Source organism: Capricornis sumatraensis, chromosome 3 (assembly GCF_032405125.1).
Source record: "Capricornis sumatraensis isolate serow.1 chromosome 3, serow.2, whole genome shotgun sequence".
NCBI classification, from domain to species: domain Eukaryota; kingdom Metazoa; phylum Chordata; class Mammalia; order Artiodactyla; family Bovidae; genus Capricornis; species Capricornis sumatraensis.
Genome location: NC_091071.1, coordinates 164,919,826 through 164,943,929, shown reverse-complemented (window position 1 = coordinate 164,943,929; position 24,104 = coordinate 164,919,826). Strand labels below are relative to the sequence as shown.

The 24,104-nt window shown below is 50.7% G+C and overlaps 1 protein-coding gene across 6 annotated transcripts in view; it reads right to left on the bottom strand.

The window, feature by feature from the left end:
* The window catches only part of PHC2 (polyhomeotic homolog 2), a 48,433-nt gene extending 24,707 nt beyond the window's left edge, over window positions 1–23,726 (bottom strand). The window contains exons 1-8 of one of the 6 annotated variants that reach the window (XM_068967161.1): window positions 23,571–23,726; window positions 21,135–21,293; window positions 19,985–20,062; window positions 19,375–19,539; window positions 17,180–17,332; window positions 15,813–16,125; window positions 3,282–3,694; window positions 2,855–3,020 (exon numbers count right to left, since the gene is read on the bottom strand). In XM_068967161.1, coding sequence (XP_068823262.1) covers window positions 2,855–3,020; window positions 3,282–3,694; window positions 15,813–16,125; window positions 17,180–17,332; window positions 19,375–19,539; window positions 19,985–20,062; window positions 21,135–21,293; window positions 23,571–23,726 — 1,603 coding nt within the window. The remainder of the gene's footprint in view (window positions 1–2,854; window positions 3,021–3,281; window positions 3,695–15,812; window positions 16,126–17,179; window positions 17,333–19,374; window positions 19,540–19,984; window positions 20,063–21,134; window positions 21,294–23,570) is intronic. The other 5 variants (XM_068967162.1, XM_068967164.1, XM_068967165.1 and 2 more) reach the window with 5 other exon arrangements.
* Window positions 23,727–24,104: the final 378 nt, after the last annotated feature.

Below are 24,104 nucleotides of genomic sequence, written 5' to 3'. Positions count from 1 at the left end.
ATTTCATATAATTTTCATGTATCACAAAATATTCTTTTGAGTCTTAAAAATGTTTTGTGAATGTAAGAAACCATTATTAGCTTGTGGGTTGTAGGGATACTGGTCATATGATGAATTTGCCCCTTAGGATGTAGTTTGCCAACCTTTGCTCTAGAATAATGCCACTTCCCCCCCTGCAATCTACCCAGATAACCTCTACTCAGCAGTAACTTTTCTCTTACTTTTTAAAGCACTTACCCATAATCTTTCTATGACCTTTATCATATCTTATCTTTTATTGTATTTTTTTCCTGTGCATTTCTCATCTTTTCCAGAGGACCTTAAGCTCCTTGAAGGTAGGGTACAGACCTTCTTTCTCTGTGGATTACCTCCCATTTCACAGTGCTTTGCACAAAGCAGGCATTCAAACACTTAATACAGAATGGATATTTAAATCGTGGGTGCTTGACAGTTGTTTCCATTGTGCAAAACTTACTTTTCTCATGAGACAGAACCTTAGGAACAGGGTGCTTTGTTATATGTATATCATTTGGACTAGATTTCAGAAAAAAATTTTGAGAGTTTTATAGACAAGATGAAGAAAGGAAGGCAAATGTCAGTTCATTCAGAGATTGTTGGATAACAAATAACCGAACAAAGACTGTTGATTATCACCAACCTGCAGACAGGGCATGTGTCTCCAGTCAGGTCCTATTCAACATTTCTATCAGCAGATTGGTTAAAGACATGCTATATAACATACAGATGGCAAAGTTAAGCAGAGGCGTTAGTAGAATGAGTGACAGCATTCAGATATAAAACATTCCTGGCCCACCACTTAGTCTCTCTGTGCCTCAGTTTTCTTATCTTGAAAATGGGCATGATAAAGGTTTCAGCTTCAGAGAGTTACTGGCAGGATTAAGTGAGAAAATGCATGTAAAGCTGGCAGAGAGGACTCATTAAATGCCAGCTATTAACTGTTAACATTTTCTGGTGTGCCTCGAACTGTGGGCTAAATTCACAAGACACCATTGAATGGACATTATTAATAACATTTTGGCTCACAATATAAACTGTACAAGTTTGAGATGAAGGGGACCTGAAATGATAGCAGTTCACGTAAAAAGAAACCACAAAAAACAGAAACCAAAACCAAGCCCAACCCCTCTGGGATTCACAAGACACAGTGCTCTGTGAACCAAGGAAGTCATTCCCTTGGGTTGGGGGAGTTAACATGGGGTCATAGGTGCAATGTCCTGATGAAGGCAGGGAAGGGCACTACCCCTGAAGCCAGAATTATGGGGCTGCCCTTTCTTACCTGTGAGACCTGGAGCCTTTCATTTCCTCCTCTAAATAATGGGGACAATAGCAATGATCTCTCAGGGATATCATGAGTGAGCAAAGGAAAACACAACTTGGCACATAGTAGGTGTTCAATAAATTTTAGTTCCTCTCTACTATACTATGGAGAGCTCTGCCTCTTGGAGGGCTTATAAAGCTAGGTCTAGGTACCAACCTTGGGTCACTGGCATCTTTTTATATTTGGAATTAATGTGCTTCATTTGGGGGAATCACATTTTAAGAGAATTAGTGGAAATGTGGAATGTGGCTAGACAAGAATGATCAGCATGGTGGAAATGGGAGGTCTTGATGTGTGATAGGTAAAAAATGAAATAAATCTCAAATATTTAGCCTGGAAATGTTTTTTTCTCTCTTTCTCTCTCTCTCTTTTTTTTTTTTAATGGAGGGGGGAGGGAATGGGGAGAAGAAAGAGACATGATAACTGTCTACACACACTGTAGGAGATGGACCCCATTGCAATCCACAAGACAGAATCACAGCCAGTGGTGGGAGTTTCAGGACAATTCATTTTGGCTTAATTTGAAAAGCCACTTTCTGATAATTAGAGCAATCCTACAGTGGAATGGGCTGCTTTACAAAATGGTGAACCCCTTTTCATTGCAATTTGCCAAGAGAACTCTGATCTCCTCTCTTAATTTTTCGAATGTTCGCTGCTTTCCTTTGCTTTTCTTTTCCTTGATCCCTCTTCCATTCCTTATAGGACATTTATAACTACTTTGCCCCAAAGCTCTTTTATTCTCATTTCTCTTTCTTCCATTTACAAACCCCCCTTTCTCTTGGTTCTCTCCATCTCCACTCCCAGCACACTGAGTTCAACAATGGAACTGCCTCCCTGAGTTATACGTGGCCCACGGCCCAGAATGTCATCAAGATCTGGGCCAAGATGGCTGCACACACTGGCAGAGAAGGAAAGGAAAGTGAGGGGATTGCTGTGGGGGCAGAGGTACCACCGTGGTTCTCCTGTCAGGGTAGAGGGATCAGTGGAGCCTCCTGAAACCCAGGTCTTAGAGAAGCCTGCCTGCCACTGAGCGCTCAGTGGGGAGCCCAGAGCAGAGCTGCCTGTTCCTTCAATGAGGCTTTCCATGAATTCCCTGCTAGCTCCACTTAGGCATTGCCCTCATCTGTGTGCTATGCAGCCGCCTTGTCATATCGCCAACTTCAAGAACACTCTCTCATACCAAGCAGAGCAGAGGATTGAGACAACTGGATCCCTGGGTTAACTCTCAACCTGGCATATGGCTATGTGGATACATCTGACAGCAGTGACAGGCCGGCCTGGCCTAGAACTTTCAGTTCTTTTCTTTCTCTATCCTTTTATACCTTCTGGGTCCCCTTTCTTTATCCTTGCTTCGTCTTCTCAATCCATTCTCTGATTCCACCTACCCAACTTCTTTCTTGACACTTGGGGTTTATAGTTTCCTTCCCGTTCTAGAGGCCCAAGTGCAATGTGCCAGGGGGTGGCAAGGAGGGCTGACTCTCTGCCCTCCCCCAAGGGCCCCGCTATGCTTCATACCGTGAGCTGGGGACTGCTGGATGTTCGGGCTCTTGGGCACGGTCAGGCCACCTGGCATGGCAGTGACGATGGCTGGCTGATGTGGTGATGGGCCAGACCGAGTCTCTGACCCACTCTTCTCCCCAGGTAACACTTCCTTCCAGTCATCAGGGGTGCATTGCTGGGGCTGTTGAAGGACAGGACAGATATGATTTGCTCATGAATTGTCTCTACCTTTCTGGACGCGTCCCCCATTTCCGTGGAGCTTGGGAAGAAGGACATTAAGATTCAGCCAGCCCCAAGTTAGGGAGAGGCCTCTTTTCTTTCCTGGCTCAGCGAGGACTTTGATGCTCAGCCCACACAGATACACATCCCAAAGGGGGCCGTGGGATGGCCTGAGTGGTGACCTCCCTCTCTGTTCCCTGGGCCTTGGGATAGGCTTACTCACCACTGGTGAAGCAGGCTGTAGTTGTAAGATGACAGCCGAGGCGTGCTGGAACCTGCGCTGAGGGGCGTGGGCCAGGCCCTCGGGATATCCGTTGTGAGCCCCAGTGTCTGGTGCGGGAGGGGGACACTGCTGAGAGCTGCCAGGCTTGTGTAGATTGGCAGCGGGGCACTGGAGAGGCAGGGTGGATGGGACTGGGCCTAGCGGCATGGCATGGGCTTCTGGGCTGGGTTGCAGGGCCAGGCTCGGAGGGACCGAGGCCAGCTGGGGATGGGACGGGGCTTGGAGCGCCGGCCGTGATGGCTGGGGCGGCTGCTGCTGCTGGGATGGCTGCTGCTGCTGCATTACAAGCTGGGGCTGCAGGTGCTTTGAGGATGGCTGGGGGAGGAGCTGGTGCGGCTGCAGCTGAGCATAGGCTGAAGAGGGAGAGACCAGGTTAGGTGGCATGGCTTGGCCTGGTCTTCTGCCGTGTCCCCCCATCTGTGCCCTCTCCCACATCCACATAAAGAAGGCTCCCCAAACTCAATGTTCTTGCTTTCATCTCTTTCCTCCTTTGCCGAGAGTTTAGCCTGGCCATTGCTAGGGCCTGACTTTCTCTGTTTTCTTACTTTCTTCCTATTGTGAAACATTGGGCCCTTGGCTGGCCCTCAAAGCCCAATGCAAAGCTCACCTCCTCTGTGAAGCCTTCTTGGATCATTCCAGCTGTTCAGAGAAACCCTGGACACTGGAGGGTGCTACATTCTCTCTCTCCTCCATGTCCTGCACTTGCTTTGCTCCATGTTTGCAACAGGTGCAGCCCGTCACCCAGCCTAGCTCTGTAAGGATGTCTGTTAGTCACCCTCCTGGCTCTGCTCAGGCCGGGCCCTCTTGAGGGAGGGCCTGCTGCACACATAGTCCTCAGACTCTGGTGGGAGGCAGCCTGGGCTGGACCACAGTTTCCTCTTGTTACAAGTCGGGGACCTTGGGCTAGTTGTTTAACCTCTCAAGGCCTCAGATGTCTTGTCTGAAAACCAGAAACAAAAATAGCTCTTGCCCAGAGAGTTGTAAGGATGAAAGAAAGAAAGAAGGAAACACAAAAAACTGTGAAAATAAAATGAGAGAAAAATGACATAATGTGAACAGCACAGTGCCTGGCACACAGTCACAGTCAATCATTTAATTTGTATCTTCAATCATATCATTAAAAGTGTTATTTCAGTCTTAGCTTAGGTTCTGAGTGTCCTGGGCTTACCTCTACCATAATGACGTGTATTGCAATGGATAAGAACTGCTTCTTAGTTGTCTTCCCTTACAGGTCATGAACCCCTGATGATTGGAAACAATCACATATGGCTTTATCTAGAACCTCGTTTGATACCTAATAGTAGATGAGGGCTGAATAAATAAATGTATTGTCATGGACTGGGGTTCAGGGGTTGCCATTTGCTCCTTGCCCTTTCTTCCATTTTTAGCCAGACTGGCTTGTGGAGGTGAGGATTCCTATATTTTCTCATCATCCCTCCAGTGTCCAGCTCATGCCTTATGGACCGTAGGGGTTCAGGAAATTCAGCTCAGAGACTGGGCGTTCTCACCTTGCTCACTCTGACTAGTGGCATCCAGGCCGGCTTAGCATGAGGGCCGCTCAGTTGGTCTGGTCCTGCCTAAAAAAGCTGTCCTCAGCAGAGACTCGTATAGCTGGAGGGCCGGCAGAGAGAGGCTGTGCTGTGCAAATGCACAGAGGACCACGGCTGGAGGCTCACAAGTGGGTTTTTCCCACCACAGGCTCCCAGCCAATGAGGGGAATGCCAGTTCTGGGTCCTGAGCTAATATTTGAAAGGACCCTGTGACACAGGGGCAAAGGAAGCAGACCGCACACACAGGGGAGGCCCCTTCTTTCTTAAAGTTTGTCTGTATCACACATAGGTTCCCAGCTATCTCATCACAAGCCCATGTGGAGTTTCAAGCAGAATGTCAGCAGGAATGGAAAGGAGAGGACAGAAACAAGAGGTGTTAAAGAGACACAAAACGCTCCTTGGTGGCCTACTGTTGGAGGCCGAGGAGGAGGGAGTATGGATGGCCCGCAGCTATAGCCTGGGGGACGGTGAACTGTGGTAGAGAGAAACAGGCGGTAATGAGGTTTTGAGAGAAACGTATGGGGCTTCAGGTGATGGTAGAACATCCAACTGGAAACTGCCAGCAGGCATTTGGTGATTATAAATTGCCCCTGACCGCAACCTGAGCCTTGTCTCCTAATTTCACCTTGAACAGCGCAAAACTTAACAATCAGGTAAAGACTGTTAACCAGGCAAACTTAGTAATCAGGGATTTTTAAGATGATCCTTGTTAAGACACCCAAGAGATACTGCAGAGGCCGTGAAGTGCCTGGATAGGCTCTAGCTGTCAAAAAGATCTGCAGATGAGGGGAAGTATCCCTGAAGACTCAAGTGAAACTTGTTCTCCCTTATCCCCAAACCATGAATTCCTATCCTGGGAACAGAGTCCATCTAGGGGCTGCTGGTTTGAGCTGAGAGCTGGAGATGGTACAGGTCAGAGAGGCTCAGAGGGTCAGAGGCTTGTCCTGCCACCCACTGGCTGTGTGGCCCGAGACAGGTCCTTTTCTCTCCCAGGACTTCAGGGTTTTATCTGTGAGACAAGAGGTTTGGGCTAGATGATCATACAGTCTGATGGGGGGTGGCTATCATAGGAAAAGAGTATAAAATTCAGGATTTATAATGTGGAAAAAGGAAGTTTAGAGAAGGTTCTAGATCTATAGTGCATAAAGAGTACAGTTAGGCACAGGACACATGTGTTCACCAAGACTGGGAGAGGCAACTGTTGGCCTCCCAGCCCTCCATCCCTGGACCTCCTCTCTGTCCCGCTCTCCCCAACCCTGTGCTGCTTGTGGAAGGCCACTGTTTCAGAACAAATGATGCTAGCATATGCCGAGGCTGGAAACAAAGCTCATGAAAGCTTAGAGAAGTTCATAGATCAAAGACTCCAGGATATTTTGGGGCAGGGGGAATGAACGTCCTTAAAGTTTCAAGGTTAATAAAAAGCAAAGAACATGATTTAACTCCAGCATTGTGCTGCGTCAAATTCCCTGTATTTAAAGCGTTGCAGTAACTTTCTAATTGGTCTTTCTGATTCTTCTCTCTATAATCTGGCTTGTGGATAGACCACAAATTAATCTTCCTAGGGCACAGACCTGATCCCTGATTAAGGGCCGTCAGGGACTCTCCTCTGTCTGTGGTTGTCTAAGGCCCCTGGTGTTCAAGATCTTCTTACAACATAAACTAACCTTTCAATTTTTATTATTTCTTTGATCCAAGCCATCTTTACTGTTCACTGTGCCCTGTACAGAAGTTTGTACCCTGTCTCACACCGTCTAGAGTACCATAAATCAAATCCTCACAACCTCCTTTTCCTGCCACTTACCAGCAGTGGGAGGCTGGGCAATCACTGGACTTCTCTGGACCTCTGGCTCATCATCTTTAGAGTGGGGGTCATGATGATATCTGCACTCATAGTTATTTCAGTGAATGACTTATCTGCTTTGATAGACAGAATTTAGGATTGATTTGTTTCCTCCAAACTGCCTAGAATTTAGCAGATGCTCAGTGTGGCTGTATGAATGAATGAATGAATGACAGCAAGGTGGAACTCCAGCTTGTTTGCGCCACAGAATTCTTCCCCTTCAGAGTTCAGGTAGGCATGAGTTGGGGATAACCCTACAGGCCATTTTGGTTTTATCAGCACTCTGGTCTGCTGCAGACCTTCCTCCTGTGTAACCTCTGCTCACCGCCTGCCTGCCCTTACCTTCATCCACCCTAACTGCTCTGCTCGCTGTCTGTACAGCATTCCTCTCCACTGTGCCCTTCTGGCTTCAACTTCAGTGCTTCCCTTTTCTGGAATGCCCTCCTTCTGCTTCAGTGATCTCAGTGAGGCATAAGCTTCTTTGGCCCAGGCTCAGCTCATGTTCTCTCTCTTGGCCTTGACCCTGTTACGGGTTTTCCCTCGGAAGTCCTGAATGCTTTTGCTTTTATTGCTGATTTCTTTGATTCATTTGTGATTTAACATGTGCTATCTTGCAGACGTAGTTCATCAATGCTTAAAAATTCTTATCCCCCTACCACCATTTTAACATCTTTTGAAGTAGGCTGCATATTACAGTTGATGATGCTGGTTTAATTGGTAGCGCTTTTCTTACAGGCAAAAACATGGTGCATTGTAGTCAGTGGTATCTTAAACTGGAATACTTTTTATGCTTTTGTGTGTTTAATTCCTGTCTATCTGGCCAGATTATATGCTTTTTGAGTCAAAGTTTTTTTTTTTTTTAAGAGATGTGCTTTAGTTGAACGTTAGTACCGTTCAATGTTTCTTTTCCCTTCCACACTGTCCAGCGCAATAATGTACGTGTCCGTCGATGCTCAGCAACTATCTGCTGTCGATCATAGTGAGGTCAGTGGGGTGGTTGATGGTGGGCACTTCCCACTGAGGCCACCATACCAGAGGCGGCCGCATCCCTCTTCTCTACAGCTCAGATGGGGCATATCAGTTTTTGAAATATTAATGCACAGAAACCTCTCTAGGCCTTTATTTCCTCCTACAGTCCAGGGGTTTCATTTTTCGCTTGGAGCTCTTTTGGCTGCCGTCATCCCCTCACTGCTAGAAGGCTCACTGCTTCTAGGGAACAAAAGCTTGGTTCCATGGGACCTCAGCCATGGCTCTGGAAGGCCTCATCAGTCCTTTCTGTTATGGAACAGAGGAGGGGCAGGCCTAGGGCCTCCCCACATTAGGGCCCAGCTCAATGGAGAGACTCTACGCCAGCTCTTCTTTCCCGTCTGGTGCTCTAACCTTGACAGCCGCCTTAGAATCTGAAGAGACCAATTCACTGTTACCCAAACAATTGGTTGTTAGCAGCAAGAGGATTAAGGGCCCCTGTGCAGGAGGGCTGGCTGAGGGTTTACCAACAACACCTCCTTTGCTGCATCCACTGCCAGAACTTGTGACCAGTAATGGACCTCGACTGATACTAAGTCTTCCTGGATGCAGGAAAAAGTTCACCGTCCACAAGTGCTGGGATTCTTGTCTCAAAACACATGGGAGCTGCAAGCATCCCAGATGTAGGCTGGAGGTTTGCTCAAATATATTTTTCTCTGAGCTGCAATACTTGACTAAAATTTGGAATTACCTGGACTACCAGTGAGGGGAGGGTGCTTGAGAGAGAGGAATGGCATCACTTCCTACTACCTACCACTCTTCAGGGCCTAGAGAGGTAAATGAAGAGATACTTTCAAGCTATCTGTTCACTCGACAAAAATCACTGAGCATCAACTACAGAGCAAGCACTGTGTTTGGTGCTGGCCAAAACCTGGTCCCGAGAATAGGTTTAGTGGAATACAGTTTAGCAAGAGAGAGTTGGTAAACAGATACCCTCAGCATCACTTGGTAAATATTAATGACAGGAGACAAGCACACACTACTGAGAACACAGAAAAGGAGATTCCGCTTGGAAAGGAGAGCAGAGAAGGCTTCCTGGAGGAAGTACGTATTTAGCATGATTCAGAGTTCTGAAGACGATGAAAGCAAGAGCACGTGGGAAGACTGAGGCATTAAATACCATGGTGCTTTCAGGGACCTACAGGGCATCCTGTGCAGCTGAACCCGTGGTGACTGGTGTGAGAACAGCCAGAGAGGAGACAGTTGGCCGGGGAGGGGGGGCGGGCGGTGTCTAAATGATGCCAGCACCCTTCAGAGGTTGCTCATCTCCAAAGATACCTCACGTGATCAGGTGTCAGGAAGTGACTGAGATTGAGGTTGACTCTGGAGGTCAGAGTCCCACATACACATAACTAGACAAGGAAGCGCCTTTTAGGAAAATCTGAAAAAACAGGCACATGGATTTTCTGAGATGCAGTCCTGCCAGGCTGAGGGCTAGGAGGAACGTGAGAGGGCAAATGGAGCTGAGGGAATCTCCCTGGCAGAGGAAACAAGTTTACAAAAACAGGGTTGTCCACCTCTGGGACATGCTGTGGTGGGCTGTCTATGCCCTAATATCTTTAGACCTGCCCTGCAGCTACCTGGCAAAACCACCAGACACCCTCTGTGAGCAGGATTCCTTGTAAGACAGCGCAGCATTAGAAAGGAAACTACCCACCCTTGGTAGAGGGATGAAAATATAGCAGAAGTGGCTAACGGCATGGATTTTAGAGACAGATCTGGTTTGCATCTTGGTTCTGCCACCTACAGGCTGTGCAACTGAAGACAAATTGTTTAACCTCTCTGAGTCTTGATTTCCTCTTCTACAAACAGGGATACACTTCACAGAGTAGTCTGTTAGTATCAAATGGAAGATTATGTTTCAACCACAAAGAGGAGAGGTTCACTGCCTTTGTTCATGCTGAGAAGATGCACAATACACCGTAGCTATTCTTAAAATACTACCTGCTATGTTTATATTGCTTTGAACTTCTCAAAGCATTCTTATAATCTGAGTCTCATTTACTCCTTACAAGCAGCCTCTGAGGCAAATGGGCAGTGTTCCCATGTTACCAGCAAGGGGAGTTGTTTCCAGGAGACTTCTACAATGCAGCAGATTCAGGGAAAATTGACTTCATTTGACACATGAGGCGGGGTGTCTTGGATCTCATAAATGCTTGAAAAATGCTGACGGGTGAGTGAAGGGCGCAGTCAGCAAGTGCAAATTAAGATGGCAGGCTTTCAAGGGTTAGTTGGAGGCTGCTGAAAACTTTGGAGGTAATCTTGGATGGATGAGGAAGGGGGAGTGTGATGCCAGGAGGAGAGGTGGAAGGTCTGCCCAGGTCACGTTGGTCACAAAGAGGTCGGGGTTGGGGGAAGGAGAGGTGGAGAATCTGTGTTGGGAAGCCCTGAGCAATTACAGTAGTTCTGGGGTCTTGAAGTCCCCCACCCAGAGTCAGAGTCAGTGGTCAGAAGTCATTAACGTGCTAATTATTGAATACCTCCTGTGACCCGATGAAGCAGGAAATAAAAGACGCAGTGAAGGTTTCTAAACAAGCAAGGAGCAAGTCTCTGAGGAAGGTGACTCTGGCAGGTATGGGAGGAGGGTCAGGTGGTCAGTTAAACCTCATACGGTCAGCGGGCCTTAAGCAAACCTGGGAGCTGACACAGAGAAAATATGGTCAGAACATGGTGAGAAAGTGGGTGGTGATGGAGGGTGGGAATAAGGAGTGAAAGGGAACAAGTACCTACTGTGAGCCTGCTCAGTGCTGGACACATCGCATCTCATCCATCTTTGTAGCATGTGGTTAAAAATAACCATCTTAGTCTCATAAATGAAGAAATCAAGGTTTACAGAGATGAAGTAACGGGATGCTGGTCACAGAACCAGTAAGTGATGAAGCTGGGGTCTGAAACCAGGTCTCACTGTGAAGCCTATGCTTTTCCCATTGTAACACTCCTGCCTCCCTGAAGGGAAATGAATCAAAACTGTCCTGAGATTGTAAGCCTGGGTCCAGGAATACCTGATGACTGTGGACAGTGGCCAGGAACGGGGAAAGGGGGATCCTTTCTGAAGAGGGAGACTTCCAGCTTTGGGGTTTGATGTATGAATTTCCAAATTTTAAAAATGTGTATGCAGGTGGGGTGACATCCTCATGGAAGGATCCCACAGACAGCTGAAAATCGCTGGGGGCGGGGGTGGGGGGGCAGAGTTGGATGTGTACTGAGGAGTCATCTGTGAACGGTGGGGGCAGGCATCTGAAATGTAAGAAAAGGCAAGGTCTGCTAGAAGAGAGGTGTCAGAGTCAAACACGACAGGGGATGGATGGACTGAGCGTTTTGGGAGTCCCACAGCTAATGGCAGTGGGGCCGGGGAGAAGCAAGGAGCTGCAGGGCCCACCTACGTGCACAGATGGTCCCAGGCCCACGTGGCCACTCTGGGCAGAGATGTCTCCCAGTGCCAGCTGAGATAATCCCCTTCACTTCTGTTCTGGAGACATACTCAGCTTTCAAGGCGCGACTCAAATTTCCATAGCCCCTCTTAGAATTTACACTTGTTCAGCTCTAATGCCCATATGGTTGGCATTGTGTCTGGCACATAGTAGGTGCTAAATGAGTATTTGTGGAGCTGAACTGAACAATTAAGGAGGGAAAGCTATATGGAGATGGTAATTAATTATTTTTTTCTGAGCCATACCTTCTTCATTTGTGAGATGAATAATTATTGCTAGCAGTAAATGAGATATGTAGGTTAGGCATTTAGTACAGTGCCTGGAACATGGTTGTTCATTATTGGTTGGTAATTATCATTACTGGTAGCAACCATGGATGTAACCTGAGAGGAGCTTAGGGGGAAAGAGTTGGGGAAAGAAGGAATGCCCAGCAGTTCCAAGGCACACAGTCTGCCTCTCTTCTTTCTCTCTCTCACACACATGCACACCCATGGTGAGAAATGTTCAACAAATATAAAACTTCTCTGCTGATATCTGCTGGCTTCTCCCAACCCTGACCTAATACAAGGAGGAGATGCTCAGTAATCTCAATCTGGTCCTACAGTGGGTAACTGAAATGATCGTCATAATTGGTTGCCTGATTTTAACATTAAAATTGTTGGAGCCAGAAAACAGGACCTCGTGTAATGTTTTCGTTTCTATTGAACTTCCTCAGCAAAAGTGTGTTCTACCCCACAGTTTGGCAGGTGCTTTGGGAGGGAAATATGGTACCCAAGGGTCCTGGAATCAGCACGCGTCACATTGTCCAGCTTCTCACAGACAGAATCACTACTCCCTGACACAAAACCCTCTCTGTGGTAAAAACAAAGCCACTGTGTGGCAGGCCTTCCCAACAGTGAATTCTCTCTCCTTCCAGAGACCTGAGGAGGGACGAAGAGACAGAACAAAGACCGGCATCTGGAGCACAATTGTGTGAAAAGCGCCCAGGATTTCTAGTGACTGGACGGCTCTCTTTTATGACAGCATCTCCCTCCTGGTCAGCCACTTTCTTCTCACCTTTGGGCCTGCGTGTATGTCCAGGGGCCTTGAGTGGAGCCACTAGAATGAGGACTCCAAGAACCAAGCCTCTTATCAGGAGCTGTGACCCAGCTCCTCCCCCATCCCCATCTCCTCTGGAGGCCAGGCCTCTGGGGACCCCTCTTCTGCCGTCCTGGTTCAGTCTCAGTCTTTCCATCACACTGCGAGGCCCAACCTCCCTGCTCTGCTCTCTGCCCCCTCCCCCCTCCCCCCTCCACCAACCCACCCCTTTGCCGGGCATAAGGGACCTTTTCTATTTGCAGAGCCTAAAGAAGCCCGTTGCCAAGGTGACAGGAGCAGGAACAGCAGGGAGCTTGCCATGGGGGGAGGGGCTTTGCCCCCAAACAGCTGTCAGTGGGAGCAGTCCCAGCTGGGACTGCAGCATTTGCCTGCTGGGGAGGGAACGGCCCCCAGAGAACACATTCCTCCTGCTCTCCTCCCCGCGACACTGCCCCCCATCACAAGTCTCCACTGGTTACTTTCCCTGGGGGCAACCAGCCAGCCAGCTCAAAAAATGCTTCAATAACAAACAAAAACCTGCCACTCCGCTCCCCAGTCCCTCTCTCTCTCTCTCTCTCTCTCTCTCTCTCTCTCTCTCACACACACACACACACACACACACACACACACACACACACACACACGCACGCATGCGCACACACTCTGATCCCCGCAGTTCATTCACAGTGTGTTGGCTGGGCAGGAGGCCAGAAGTTACCTCCTGCCTGGGGAACAGCGGCGGCCCAGGGCAGGTGCTGCTCCTGGCCACCCCCTCCCCACCCCCATCAGGTCAGGAGAATTTATTTCAGACTTTTTTTTTTGTTCTAGAAGCCCTGAAAGGATCTGTTAACATCTTAAGCCTCCCTGCTGCCTTCCATTTGGGCTGTTGAGGGTGGGGAGTAGAACCACGGAGAGGAAGGGGTGGGGGGGAAGTGAAGAACAGGGGGGACAGTGGGAGGCAGAACAGTGCAAAGCCTAGTGATTCCTGTCACTGGGGAGAGAGTCTTTGTGGTCTGCAACTCACAGCTGCTCCATAGAGAGTTCTTGTACTGCCTATAGCCACATAGTGTTAGTCTTAGGCCACAGCTGGGGCCCTGGGCCTTGGTCTGTAACTCACTGGCCTTCCCTTTTATCAAGGCTCAAGAGAAGAGAGCCCTCTGCTAGACTCTGTAAAACCCAGAACAATCTGAGAACCACGAGGCTCTTTGAACTTTGGGTCAGGAATAAGAAAGGCCTAGGAAGCCCCAAAAGAGCTGAAAGAGGCAAACATGGCTTGATGATTAAGAGCATACTGTCTGACTCAGCCAGACGTGGAGTTGGTTTCCAGTTCTGCCACGTAATACTGATGTGACCTTGAGTGATATTTATAGTAATTTCTTGGGTAATCACTCTGAACTTTGGTTTTCTCATCTGTAAAATGGATGAAAATATCTACAGGGGTTCTTCTGAAAGGCAGAAGAGGTGGGGTACATAAAAAAGCCCAGCGTGTTGTCTAATACACATCAGACGTTTTTATCAGTGCTGGTCCCCTTTGTGTTCAGTTTTCTTGAGGCCCCAGGGTTGCCTAGGAGCCTTAGGAGGAAACCTAAGAACTAGGGTCCTTAGAATCTGGGGGGTGGGCGCTGGCTTAGATCTAGGCAGGGGTTACGTTTTGACCTGGGTAGAAACGGGATTCTCAGGAAGTCTTGAAACGCAGATGTCGCTCTATGGTTTGTAGGTGGCATGAGGAGGTAGGAGAAATGTTATTTTGGGGTCCTTGCTTTAGTCTCAGCTGATATCAGCTCATTTTAAGACACCCCACCTCCCCCCACCCAGACTTTACCCTCTGAGCCTCGGTTTATTTCTCCATAAAAGGAAGAAGCTGGACTAGTCTCTGGAGAAAGCAATGCCAGACAGGAAGGAAGGCCCAGAGTCACAGTGTGGTTAAGCTTCTGCAGAGAGCTGCCTGCCTCAGCTCAGAGGGTCCACTGGAGGCAGAGACCACCTCTGTCCTTGAAGCCTCCAGAGGGTGAGTAAAGGACTTGAATTCAGGCTCTTCACGGTTCACGTCACAAGGCTCTACCTATGCCGCTGTGATCTGTCTAGAATATCTTCCCCTCTTTTGTTGGGGAAATGACTCCTGCTTCAATATCCAGTGCCATTTCCTTGGGGGGACAGCATCTCTGATCCATCCTGCCTGGCACAGAGGTGTCCATCTAGGCCCCGCCCGTACCTCATACTTACTCCTACAATGGCAATTATGAAATCAAATGGATTTGCTTAAGAATCTATCTCCCTTCTTTTGACTGCACCCTCCTTTAGGTGAGAAATCACATTGTGATCATTGTGGTTAATCTAGTAACAAGCACAAAGTAGGCTCTCAAGAAAAATAAAAACGCAGGTTAGACTGGATGGTAAAATGGTCTGGGTGAGGACAGAGTGGGAGTCGTTACTTCAGGGATGTGACCAGGGTGACTCTATCTGTAATGCAAGGTCACATGGTCCATCACTACATTTCTGTGCTATAAGAGCTTGGTCTTCTTCCCGAGACTGATTAGTCTGGCTTCCAGGGCTGCTGGCAGATTTCCTCATCAAGGATTGCCTTCAGCAGGCAGCGCTGGGAGAATTTTAGCAGCAGGGAGAATCTAGCCCTAGGGAATACTGATTCATCCTGTTCATATAATTTGCCTCATAAGTAATCTGCTGGATTATTACTTTTTTAATCTGCAAGATTTACTCTTGAGTACCACTCTTACTGGCAAACCTTTCTTGGCTCCTCTCCCTCAGGCTAGATGGTGCCTCTGTGATCCTCCGGGGCTCAGAGCTAACATCTATGACAGGCTGTACTCATCTGTCTCTCCAGACCCTGCCCACCTGGGAGGCAGGGCCCATGTCTTATTTATCTCGGCACCCCCGGAACTGGCAACATAACCGATGCATATTAGTCAACAAATGTCTGTTGAATGACGAGAAAATAAACTTCTCACTTCCTCATCTCCCTGTGTGGTTCTTACATGCCTCTGGCTAGCCCCTGTCCTTTTTTGCTGACTCTTAAGAGAATTTCAAAATAGTGTAACTGCCAAACCTCCACTGCCTAGATGAAGAGCTATGATTTGGTACCCAGAGAATCATGGTACCCATCGTGAAGAAGGTCTTATTTGGGATTGCCCTGGTGGTCCAGTGGTTAAAACTCTGTGCTCCCACTACATGGGGCACAGGTTCGATCCCTGCATGGGGAACTAAGATCCGGCATGACACATGGTGTGGCCAAATAAAAGAAAATTAAATGATGGACCATTTATATGAACAAGGTTCTCTTCTTAAAAAAAAAGAAAAAGAAGGTCCCATTTGTTTCCACTAACATGGCTTCCTTCTTTAAAGCTGGACAAGAAGCATGAAACAGACTCTGGAGCTGGAGAACATCTCAAGACTGTAGAAAAGGGGAAAGAGAGATCCACGGCTGACACCTTATCTTGCTCATGGGAAATAGGAGAGTGTGAAAATTTCCCCCTGACCCATCGTCCTTCTAAGTTTTCTGGGATAGGATCCTTCCTCCTGGAGTGCTTACCTGGTGCAATGAGCGGGTGGGTAGCCACGGCGGGCACCATCCGGCTGAGCCCAGCCCGGCCCTCCAAGCTCCCGGGCACACTGCCGTTGCTGTCTCCCCTCTTGAGTGGCTCTGTCACACTGTCGGTTGTGCCAGACTTGGCACCTGCAGGGGAACCCTGAGCAGTGTTTCTGCCCTGTGATGGGGTAGGCAGAGGCTGGCTACCACTTGGCGTGGGCTTCAGGGCCAAGCTGCTCAGGACAGGCTGGGTGGGGGTAGGGCCCGAGGCTGCTGCAGCTGGTGTCTGCTGTGATCGGAGGGTCAAGTTCTGTACCTGGAAAAGAGGGGTCTGTAGGAGTCCAGAGAATGTGGGTATGAGCAATGCCGACACATAGTTCAGACAGGGAAGGAGTTAGGGACGGATCCAGGAATGCTGAACGTGAGAGTGAGCTGTTAGATCGGAAAGAAAGAGAGAGACAAGAGACAAGGGGCTGAAGGAGAAACCAGGAGCAGAGTTTCTAAAGGGGACAGACAGTGTGCTGGTCATTGGATTCATCTGCAGAAGAAACTAAATTCTGAGCAGGGCTGTCTGCCTTGGCTGGGGCAGGCTGGGGCAGGGAGGCTGGGGCTGCTTCTCCCTTCTGTTACCTCCCCTCCTCCCCCAGTCTATCAGGATGGGCTGCGTACCACTTAGAAAGAATCATGGCAGGGCATGGGGCTTCCCACACTGGGAAAGGCCAGGGCAAAAGTGAAAGTGAATCGACCAGCAAGGTCTCCCAGGTGAAGGATTATCCTGTCCTGAGGATAGGGTTTACACATCAGCATGGCCAGGCTGACTCAGCTTGGTCCCTGGCACCCTCTGCTGGACACACGGAGGCTGTGCCAGACTCGCGTCTGGCCCCTATCCCTTAGATGGGGCTGGTTCCTCCCCACCACCCACAGAATCGTTACAGCCACAGCTGTGTCTGTGTGCTCCCAGCAGAAAGAAGGGACCTAGGACTCATCCTTGCTCCCTCTTCCATGCCGTTTTTCCTGATTCCTAGAGCTGCTAACATGTGTAATCAAAGTGGAATTTTCCTCTTAAAAAGCAATGACATCAGAGCTCATCCTGGGGAGGGTATAAGGTAGTGAGGGCCACCGGTTCTGGCAATCACACTTGCTCCTGCCCTGTGGTCAGGGCCCGAAGCAGGGTCCGGAGTGGCCGAGGCCTTCTCAGCGAGGAGTCAAGGAGTGAGTCTAGGGGTAATGGGACGCCGTCTCCCACCTGCTTTCCTGGAGCACCCCGAGACGTTCAAAGCTCTTCCAGGGCTCAGGCCCAGACCCAGCATCATTGCCCCCATGGCAGGGGTCCCCACCCCCCTGCCCACCCACAAGCATGGAATCCTCACCTGGGCAGGGGTGGGGGGCCGGGCGGGGGAGCCAGTGCCGAGCTCAGGCTGCACGGTAGCGACGGTGGCCGTGGGCGTGAAGATGAGCTGAGGGGACAAAGGAACAGTGCCGCCTAGGCTCCTAGCTACCTGCACCAGGTTACCTGGCTGGGCCTGGAATCACAGGAAACGAGGTGCCTTTTACCTGCCCAATGTGGGCTCAGCCACAGGACACGACAGCTCAGCCAGGGAGCAGATGGGGTTGGGGGGAGGACGTGGGGGAGGTGGGAGAGGGAGAGAGTCCAGGGGTGCCTCCTGAAAATCTCAAGAGCCCCCTCAAGTCCTGATCCAGGCCGGGCAGGGAAGGGCCAGAGCTAGGGTGCTGTCCTGGGGTTGCACCAAGTCAGGTGTACTTCAGAAGCCTCTGCTAAGAACTCACCCCAGAGAAGGGACCAATAATGATGGCCAGACACCCTCAAGTCCCTCTCTGCAGCATCCTGGGGAGCAGGGCCCCTGGGCTGAGACAGATGCCCTGGAACCATGTTCTAAATCTCACCTGCAAGTTATGTGGCAGCCTGGATGGGAGGGGAGTTTGGGGGAGAATGGATACATGTGTATGTATGACTGAGTCCCTTCGCTGTTCACCTGAAACCATCACAACATTGTCTGTTAATCAGCTATACCCCAATACAAGATAAAAATTTAAAAAATAATCTAACCTGCTCTGGACTCTAGGTGTGGGTCAGAACAGGACTTTCTGCCAGAAAGGATCAGATTAGATTCTTTTGGCCACTTTTTAGTCAAATTTAGATTAGGCTGTGTGTGTGTGTGTGTGTGTGCGTGTGTGTGCGTGTGCGTGTGCGTGTGTGTGTGTGTGTGTGTGTGTACATGAATGAGCAGAGACAACAGTGCTAAAGGAACCAAGAGAAACCAAGCTGTACTCGTGTCGACATCTCCTTGCACGGCGCGTAGGGACTGAGGGTCTCTGTGCGACACTCCCACCCTTGCGAGTCCAGCTCTGGACACGTATATGACGGCACATCTGCTCCTCTGAGCGAGGGCACCCCACTTTGGGGAGGGAGGTGGCCAGGCTCCAGGGCTCCAGCGGGCGCAATTGAGCCAGAGAAGGGGTGGGGTAAACTGAAGACAGAGCATGTGTGGGTGGTGTCACATGGGCTGTCTGGCTCCCTGGAGAAGTGGAAGTCTGGTCCCCATGGGTGTCTGAGGCTATTCCCCAGGAAAGGAGCTGCACCTCAGTGAGTTCAGAGTCAAGAACTGGAGCAGAACTAGAAAAGCTCCCAGTGTCAAGCTCTGGCCACAAAAACTGCACGAGGGCTGGGGCCGCACAGCCTTTAGGACGGCATGTCAAGGAGCTGGAGGGAGAACAATTCAGAGCAGGGCTGGGAGCCCAGACGCAGAGTGGGCTGAGCCCAATCGGGACCTGGACCTGCCTGCTTCCTTGGGTGAACAAATGCTGCTGCTTTCCTGGGAAAGTCTGCCTATTTTAGGAGCCCCTCAGCTTCTTATGGGCCTCTGTACCTCTTAGGGACAGGTGTCAAGGCGGGACTCTAGGTATGTGTGTGGAGGGCTGATACCGTCCTGAGTGCATTCGGCCCAAGCAAGCCCACCTGATGGATGCTTGACTGGGTGGCCCTGATGGGAATGGAGGCCCGGCTGGGCATGCAGTGGTGGCAACAGTTTCTGGAGCTGGCGGCCGCCTTCACCACCTGGGCTGGAATGCACTTTTGGCCTTGAACTAGTGGCCAATCCCTGCAGGACAGCCCCAGCGGACTGAGACCCCACTTCCGCAGGGTACTCGGATGTTTGTGCAGTTGCTTGTCTCACGTGTCTGAGGGGACAGACCACCTGGGCACAGACCCGTGGGTCCCCTACTGTAACTAATTTTAGGGAGTGGTTTCTGATAAGAGGAGGATAATTCTGTTTCACTCTCAGAGCGAAAGGAAAGGAGGCATCATGGGTAACTTAATTTTGGCCTGGAACCCTACCTTTCTTTGAGTCATGGAGCCAATATCAAAGCTCCCGTCAGCCTTCCAGGCCGCCTTCTTTATGTCACCCCTGCTTTCCTACCAACTGTCCACCTGGTGCTTCTTTCCCACCTTTCTCTAATTGCCACCATTCTTTAATCGCCCAGCTCCCAACTTCTCTGCCTCTGTCCTCCTGGCTTACCTGAGCCATGGCCCAGGCTGGGGACTCACCATCTGTGCCCGGAGATACATCTGTGCTTGACTTGCAGTCAGGGCTGGAGAAGACGTGTTGCCCAGAAGCACAGCCTGCTGGGTGATGCCCGAGGCTGCGGCCGAGTTGACACTCTGAGCCCGGTTGATGAGCTGGGCTGCTGCTGGGGAGGCTGCCAGGTTGATCTGGGGAGAGAGACACGTGCAGTAGGAAACGGGTGCTTCTGTGGCTTAACTCTGCACCCCTCATCCACTTCTTTCTCTCCACCTCCCCTGTTCCTTGGTGGACTCAGCCTTCTTTAGGACCAGCTCTGATCCCTGGGTCCTGGATCTCCCCTCAGCCCTGCTGCTTCTCTGGCCTGTGTGCAGCGCTGTCGGAAGGACCCCATGGGAAGGGGGCTGAGCCATGAACTGGGAGCCCTGACAGTGTAAAGATGACAGGGAGTTACTAACCGAAATTAGAAAGTGGCACACATTTTTTTTCTGGCAAGAGTAATGGATTCCAGCCATGATTCTACATGACTGAGGATTCAGCACCGTTCCATCTGGAGGCTCATGAGCATTTTGGGCAAAGAGGAAGGAAGTGGTCCTGGAACCGTGAGCTTGGCCTACTGCTCCCCACCCTACTCACCGAGGATGACTGGGCAGGGGCCTGTGCGGACACACTGCTGCCTGAAGTGCTCCCTTGTCTGCTGGCCACCAGGCTTGCCTGGGAAAGAAGAATCCTTGTCACTGAGGCCCAGATCTCCTCCAGCCAGTCCCTCGGCCCTCACCCACCATGGGACGCACTGCAGGGCACTGATGAGGAGTCATGTCCTTACTCTGGCTCATCTACGGGGCCTCAAGCAAGTGCCTCGGCTTCCTCTTTTATACAGTGGGGACTGCCTGCAGGATTGCAGAAAGGCTTACAGAGGCCGAGCATTTACACAGAAGCACTCCAGCTGTCAGCTAGGACCATCACTCATGTTTCCAGCTTTCTTCAGCCCCTCACCCCGCCCCCCTCTATTATACCCTGCTCACAGGCTCCCACATGGTGAGCTGGGCACAGACTGTCTGGAATGTCCAGCCTGTGCCCTCCCCTTGGCCAGCTTCCTCTCATCCTTCAGTTCCTCCAGCAGACATTCATTCATTCACTCAATGTTCCTCCAGCAGACATTCATTCATTCACCGTTCCTCCAGCAGACATTCATTCATTCATTCACCGTTCCTCCAGCAGATAGGTCCCCACCCAGCCCAGACTGGGGTGGGCCTCCTTGTTACTCTTCTCTTCGGGAGGGCTTGTCACTACTCTGATATTTACCTACTTTGCTTTCTTGTCTATCTGGGTTTCTGTCTACTTGCTGTCTCCCCACCACAAGCTCCAGGAGGACAGGGTCCACGGTGCACCCGGGGCTGACATGAACTCTGGCATACAGTAGGTGCATAAGCATTCTGTTGACTGAAGACTGAGCTCTTCTCAGCCACTGAGGGCAGACAGGTGGGCTGCATGGGTGACGGCCTTCTGTGGACACCTTCTTGCACCCTCAGTCCCCTCCCTGCGGTACAGTGCTGTGGTGAGGCAGGCAGTCCCTCCTTGAGCAAGGCCAGCTCTGCTCGAGAGCTCTGTGGACCCCGGGGGAGGTCTGAGCCTCCCAGAGCCTCTCTCCTCATCTGCTGAAGGATGCAGATGACAGTGGTGCCTGCTTCACAGGGGTGCCATGAGGAGGCAATCAGAGAACGTGTGGGAGGGGCGGGGCACCTGCCTCCTCCCCTGCTTCCTTTGGTGGCATCCTCGGTCTCACCTGCTGCACGGCCGCCAGGCTCTGGAGCTGGGCGCTGCTGAGGTGCTGCTGCTGCAAGGCCGCCGTCTGCAGCATGAGGTGCTGCTGCTGGGCTGCATACATCTGCTGCAGGTACTGGGCCGCCGTGCTGGGCTGCCGGTGCAGGGCCTGCTGGATCACCTGCGGAGGGTGGGGCCGGGGAAGGAAGAGCCCCTTCTGCGGCCAGGCCTGCTCCAACACCTCCCCCCAAATGGCCAGGTCTGTGATCCCCACTCGCCAGGGAGCAGGGCAGATGGCTGTTTGCACAGCTCCACACGTTCCCACCTGATCTATCTCCATCTCTCTTCAGGGTACACACTCCCTGTTCTGTCTGGATACGGGCGGCACATGCCCCTCCAACAACCCTCAGGTCAGGAGACAGGAGATCTGTGCCACCGGGTCCTATGGCAGGCTTGTTAGGTACCCCTCTCCACCACTCTGCAGCCTCAGATGAGAGTAACAGGACCACAGGGGTGATGATGACAGAGCAAACCGAAGCTCAACAAGGCAGAGAGGGGGAGAGGGATGGGGAGAAAGAGAGACAAGCTGGAAGTGGGGGCCTAATCCAGCCAGCCAAACTAAAATCTGTCCAAGGGCAACACCCTCCTGGCAGGGTCTGCCCCCAGCTGCTGAGAGGTCCTACTGGTCCCTCAGGAGACTGTCTCTCTGGCCTTGCGGAGCAGGGATGCTACAGCCACAGAGATGCTACAGGTACAAGGACGCTGCTGCAGCCGTAGGGTGCTGTGTTCCTCTTTTACTTTCTCCCTCCTTCTCTCCATTGCTCCCTCTCTCGAGCCACCATCCCCCACTAGTCTTACTGCTATTCCCTCTTTTCGGATGGGACTGGTTGAGCCACACTCTCCCACTCTCCCATTCCTCAAAGCCTCTCCTCCATCCTCAGGAAGAAGGAAAAGTGAACGCCTGTCCTCCAGCCCTGAGACCCTGTATCTTCTCTATTCTCCTTTCTTCTTACCTGTTCACTCTCCTGCCATTTTCCCCTCAGGTTCCTGCTTTACATGCATTCAGTTCTTCTTATACCTTGTTCTCCCCATAATTCTTTCTCCTATTCCCTTTATCTAGCCTTTCTATTTCCCTTAGACTCCTAAAAGCACCTCCCAGCAACCAGATAGCAGTGGTAGAGACAGACTCTTCCTCCCTGGAGGATGTGAACGAATGGAAGTAGGAGGGACCCCACTGGTTCTACTTGGATGCAGAACACAACTTCGGGTCACTCCATTTGCCAGAGCAGAAATCTCACATCCCTTTTGCCTGGAATTGTGGTGAGAGGCAGGAGGGGCAGGAGGGTACCTCCTAATGTCAGCAGCTAGAAACGCGCTAAAATACTCATGTGCAAAGGGCCCAAGGGAGGAGGCTCTGCAGGAGGTGGCAAGGATGGAAGCATGGTGCTATTAAGTGTGAGGCAGAGACAGCTAGGAGAGGAAAGATTCCAAAGTATCTGATGGGGTCTGCCCTAGCTAGACTTCTTGGGCTCTCCCACCATCTGCTGTGGTTTACTCTCCATCCCCTAATCTGGGCCTAGGGCCAAAGCAGGGTAAGGACACTCATCTGGTACACTCAAACTGCAACAGCGAAGCCATCAGAAAACACATTTCTCCGCTGAGGTCTTTCTTTTCTGCCTATTTTATCCAGGAACTTCAACCAGACATTGTAGGGAATAAGAACACAGATTTGGGGTGGGGGTGGAGGGTGAGAATCAGGTTCAGCATTTTTGTCTTTACCTGCATGACCCTGGATAAGACACCACTTTCTCTGAGCCTCAGTTTTCTCAACTATAGAACTGTGCCTAATAAGAACCCTCCTCCCAGCTGGAGGAGAAGATAAATAGGCAAAATTCTTTGGACAACATGGGGTGCGTGGCAGATGGCAGGCAATGTGTGGTCATGACTGCATTTTGGAGGAGTGTGTAGTCACCCAGAAGGCCTCACGGGTGACATTTTGCAAACCACTGCTTTAGGGAAGAATGCAGAAGGCTGCAAAGACAAAGGGTTGTTTGGGGGTCCTTTTTGGTCCTGTGTGTTAGAGACTTAGATTTGTCATGGGGCAATGGTCACTTAGATAGTGGGTCTAGGTTGCAGCTGAGATGATTCTGATCATGTTTTTCTGTTTGCTAGTTTCACTTGTCAGCCCTTAATAATTTCACGCGCATCTCCTCCCCAAATGACCCTGTGGGGTCTGAGTCACCAGGTAAGAAAGGAATTTTCCGGCTCTGCTAAGTATTTCCACTCTCCCCGGACCTCCTTGAGGGAACCCATCTCACATCACTGCTTCTCCAATGATGCACAGACATCTGCCACTAACATACACCCTTGTGCCCATTCTTGATTTGGAACCCTGGCTGTCTGACCGGACCACGCCAACACGTCCTCCTGGTTAATGAGTAGTCAGGTGGCATCTTACCTGCACAGTCTGCCGGTCAGGTATTCCGCTGTACACAGAAATCTGGGGACCCGTGGGCCGGCCACTGCCACCACTGCTGCTGCCGCCGCCGCCGCTGGCACTGCTGGTGACACTTGCACTGCTGGATGTATGGGGGACCGGCAGCTCGTTCTCCATGGCCTATGGGATGGCACAGTCAGGGTGCTCAGGTAGCGGATGAGCAGGCAGGTGCTGGGAGGAAACAGGCAGAAGGGAAATGCTTAAGTAACTAGAGAACGCACAAGTAGGCATCTGTCTCCCCCAGCCTGTGGTGGGACCTCTTCTGAACCGAGGTCTTGAGCCACCCCTGCCATCAGGACAAGGCTCGCAAGGCGAGATGTGAAATCAGGTCAGCCTGAATCTAAACCCTGTGACCTGTTATTCTGCTTGGGGAGGTGAAAGACAGCCACCGAGGATCCCCTATGATGGGGTTCCTTAGGAAGCCCATGTGATCTTAGGGAGCATCCTTCGCACCAGCAACCTCTTCATCAGTGGGGTGGAGAAACTGAACATCAG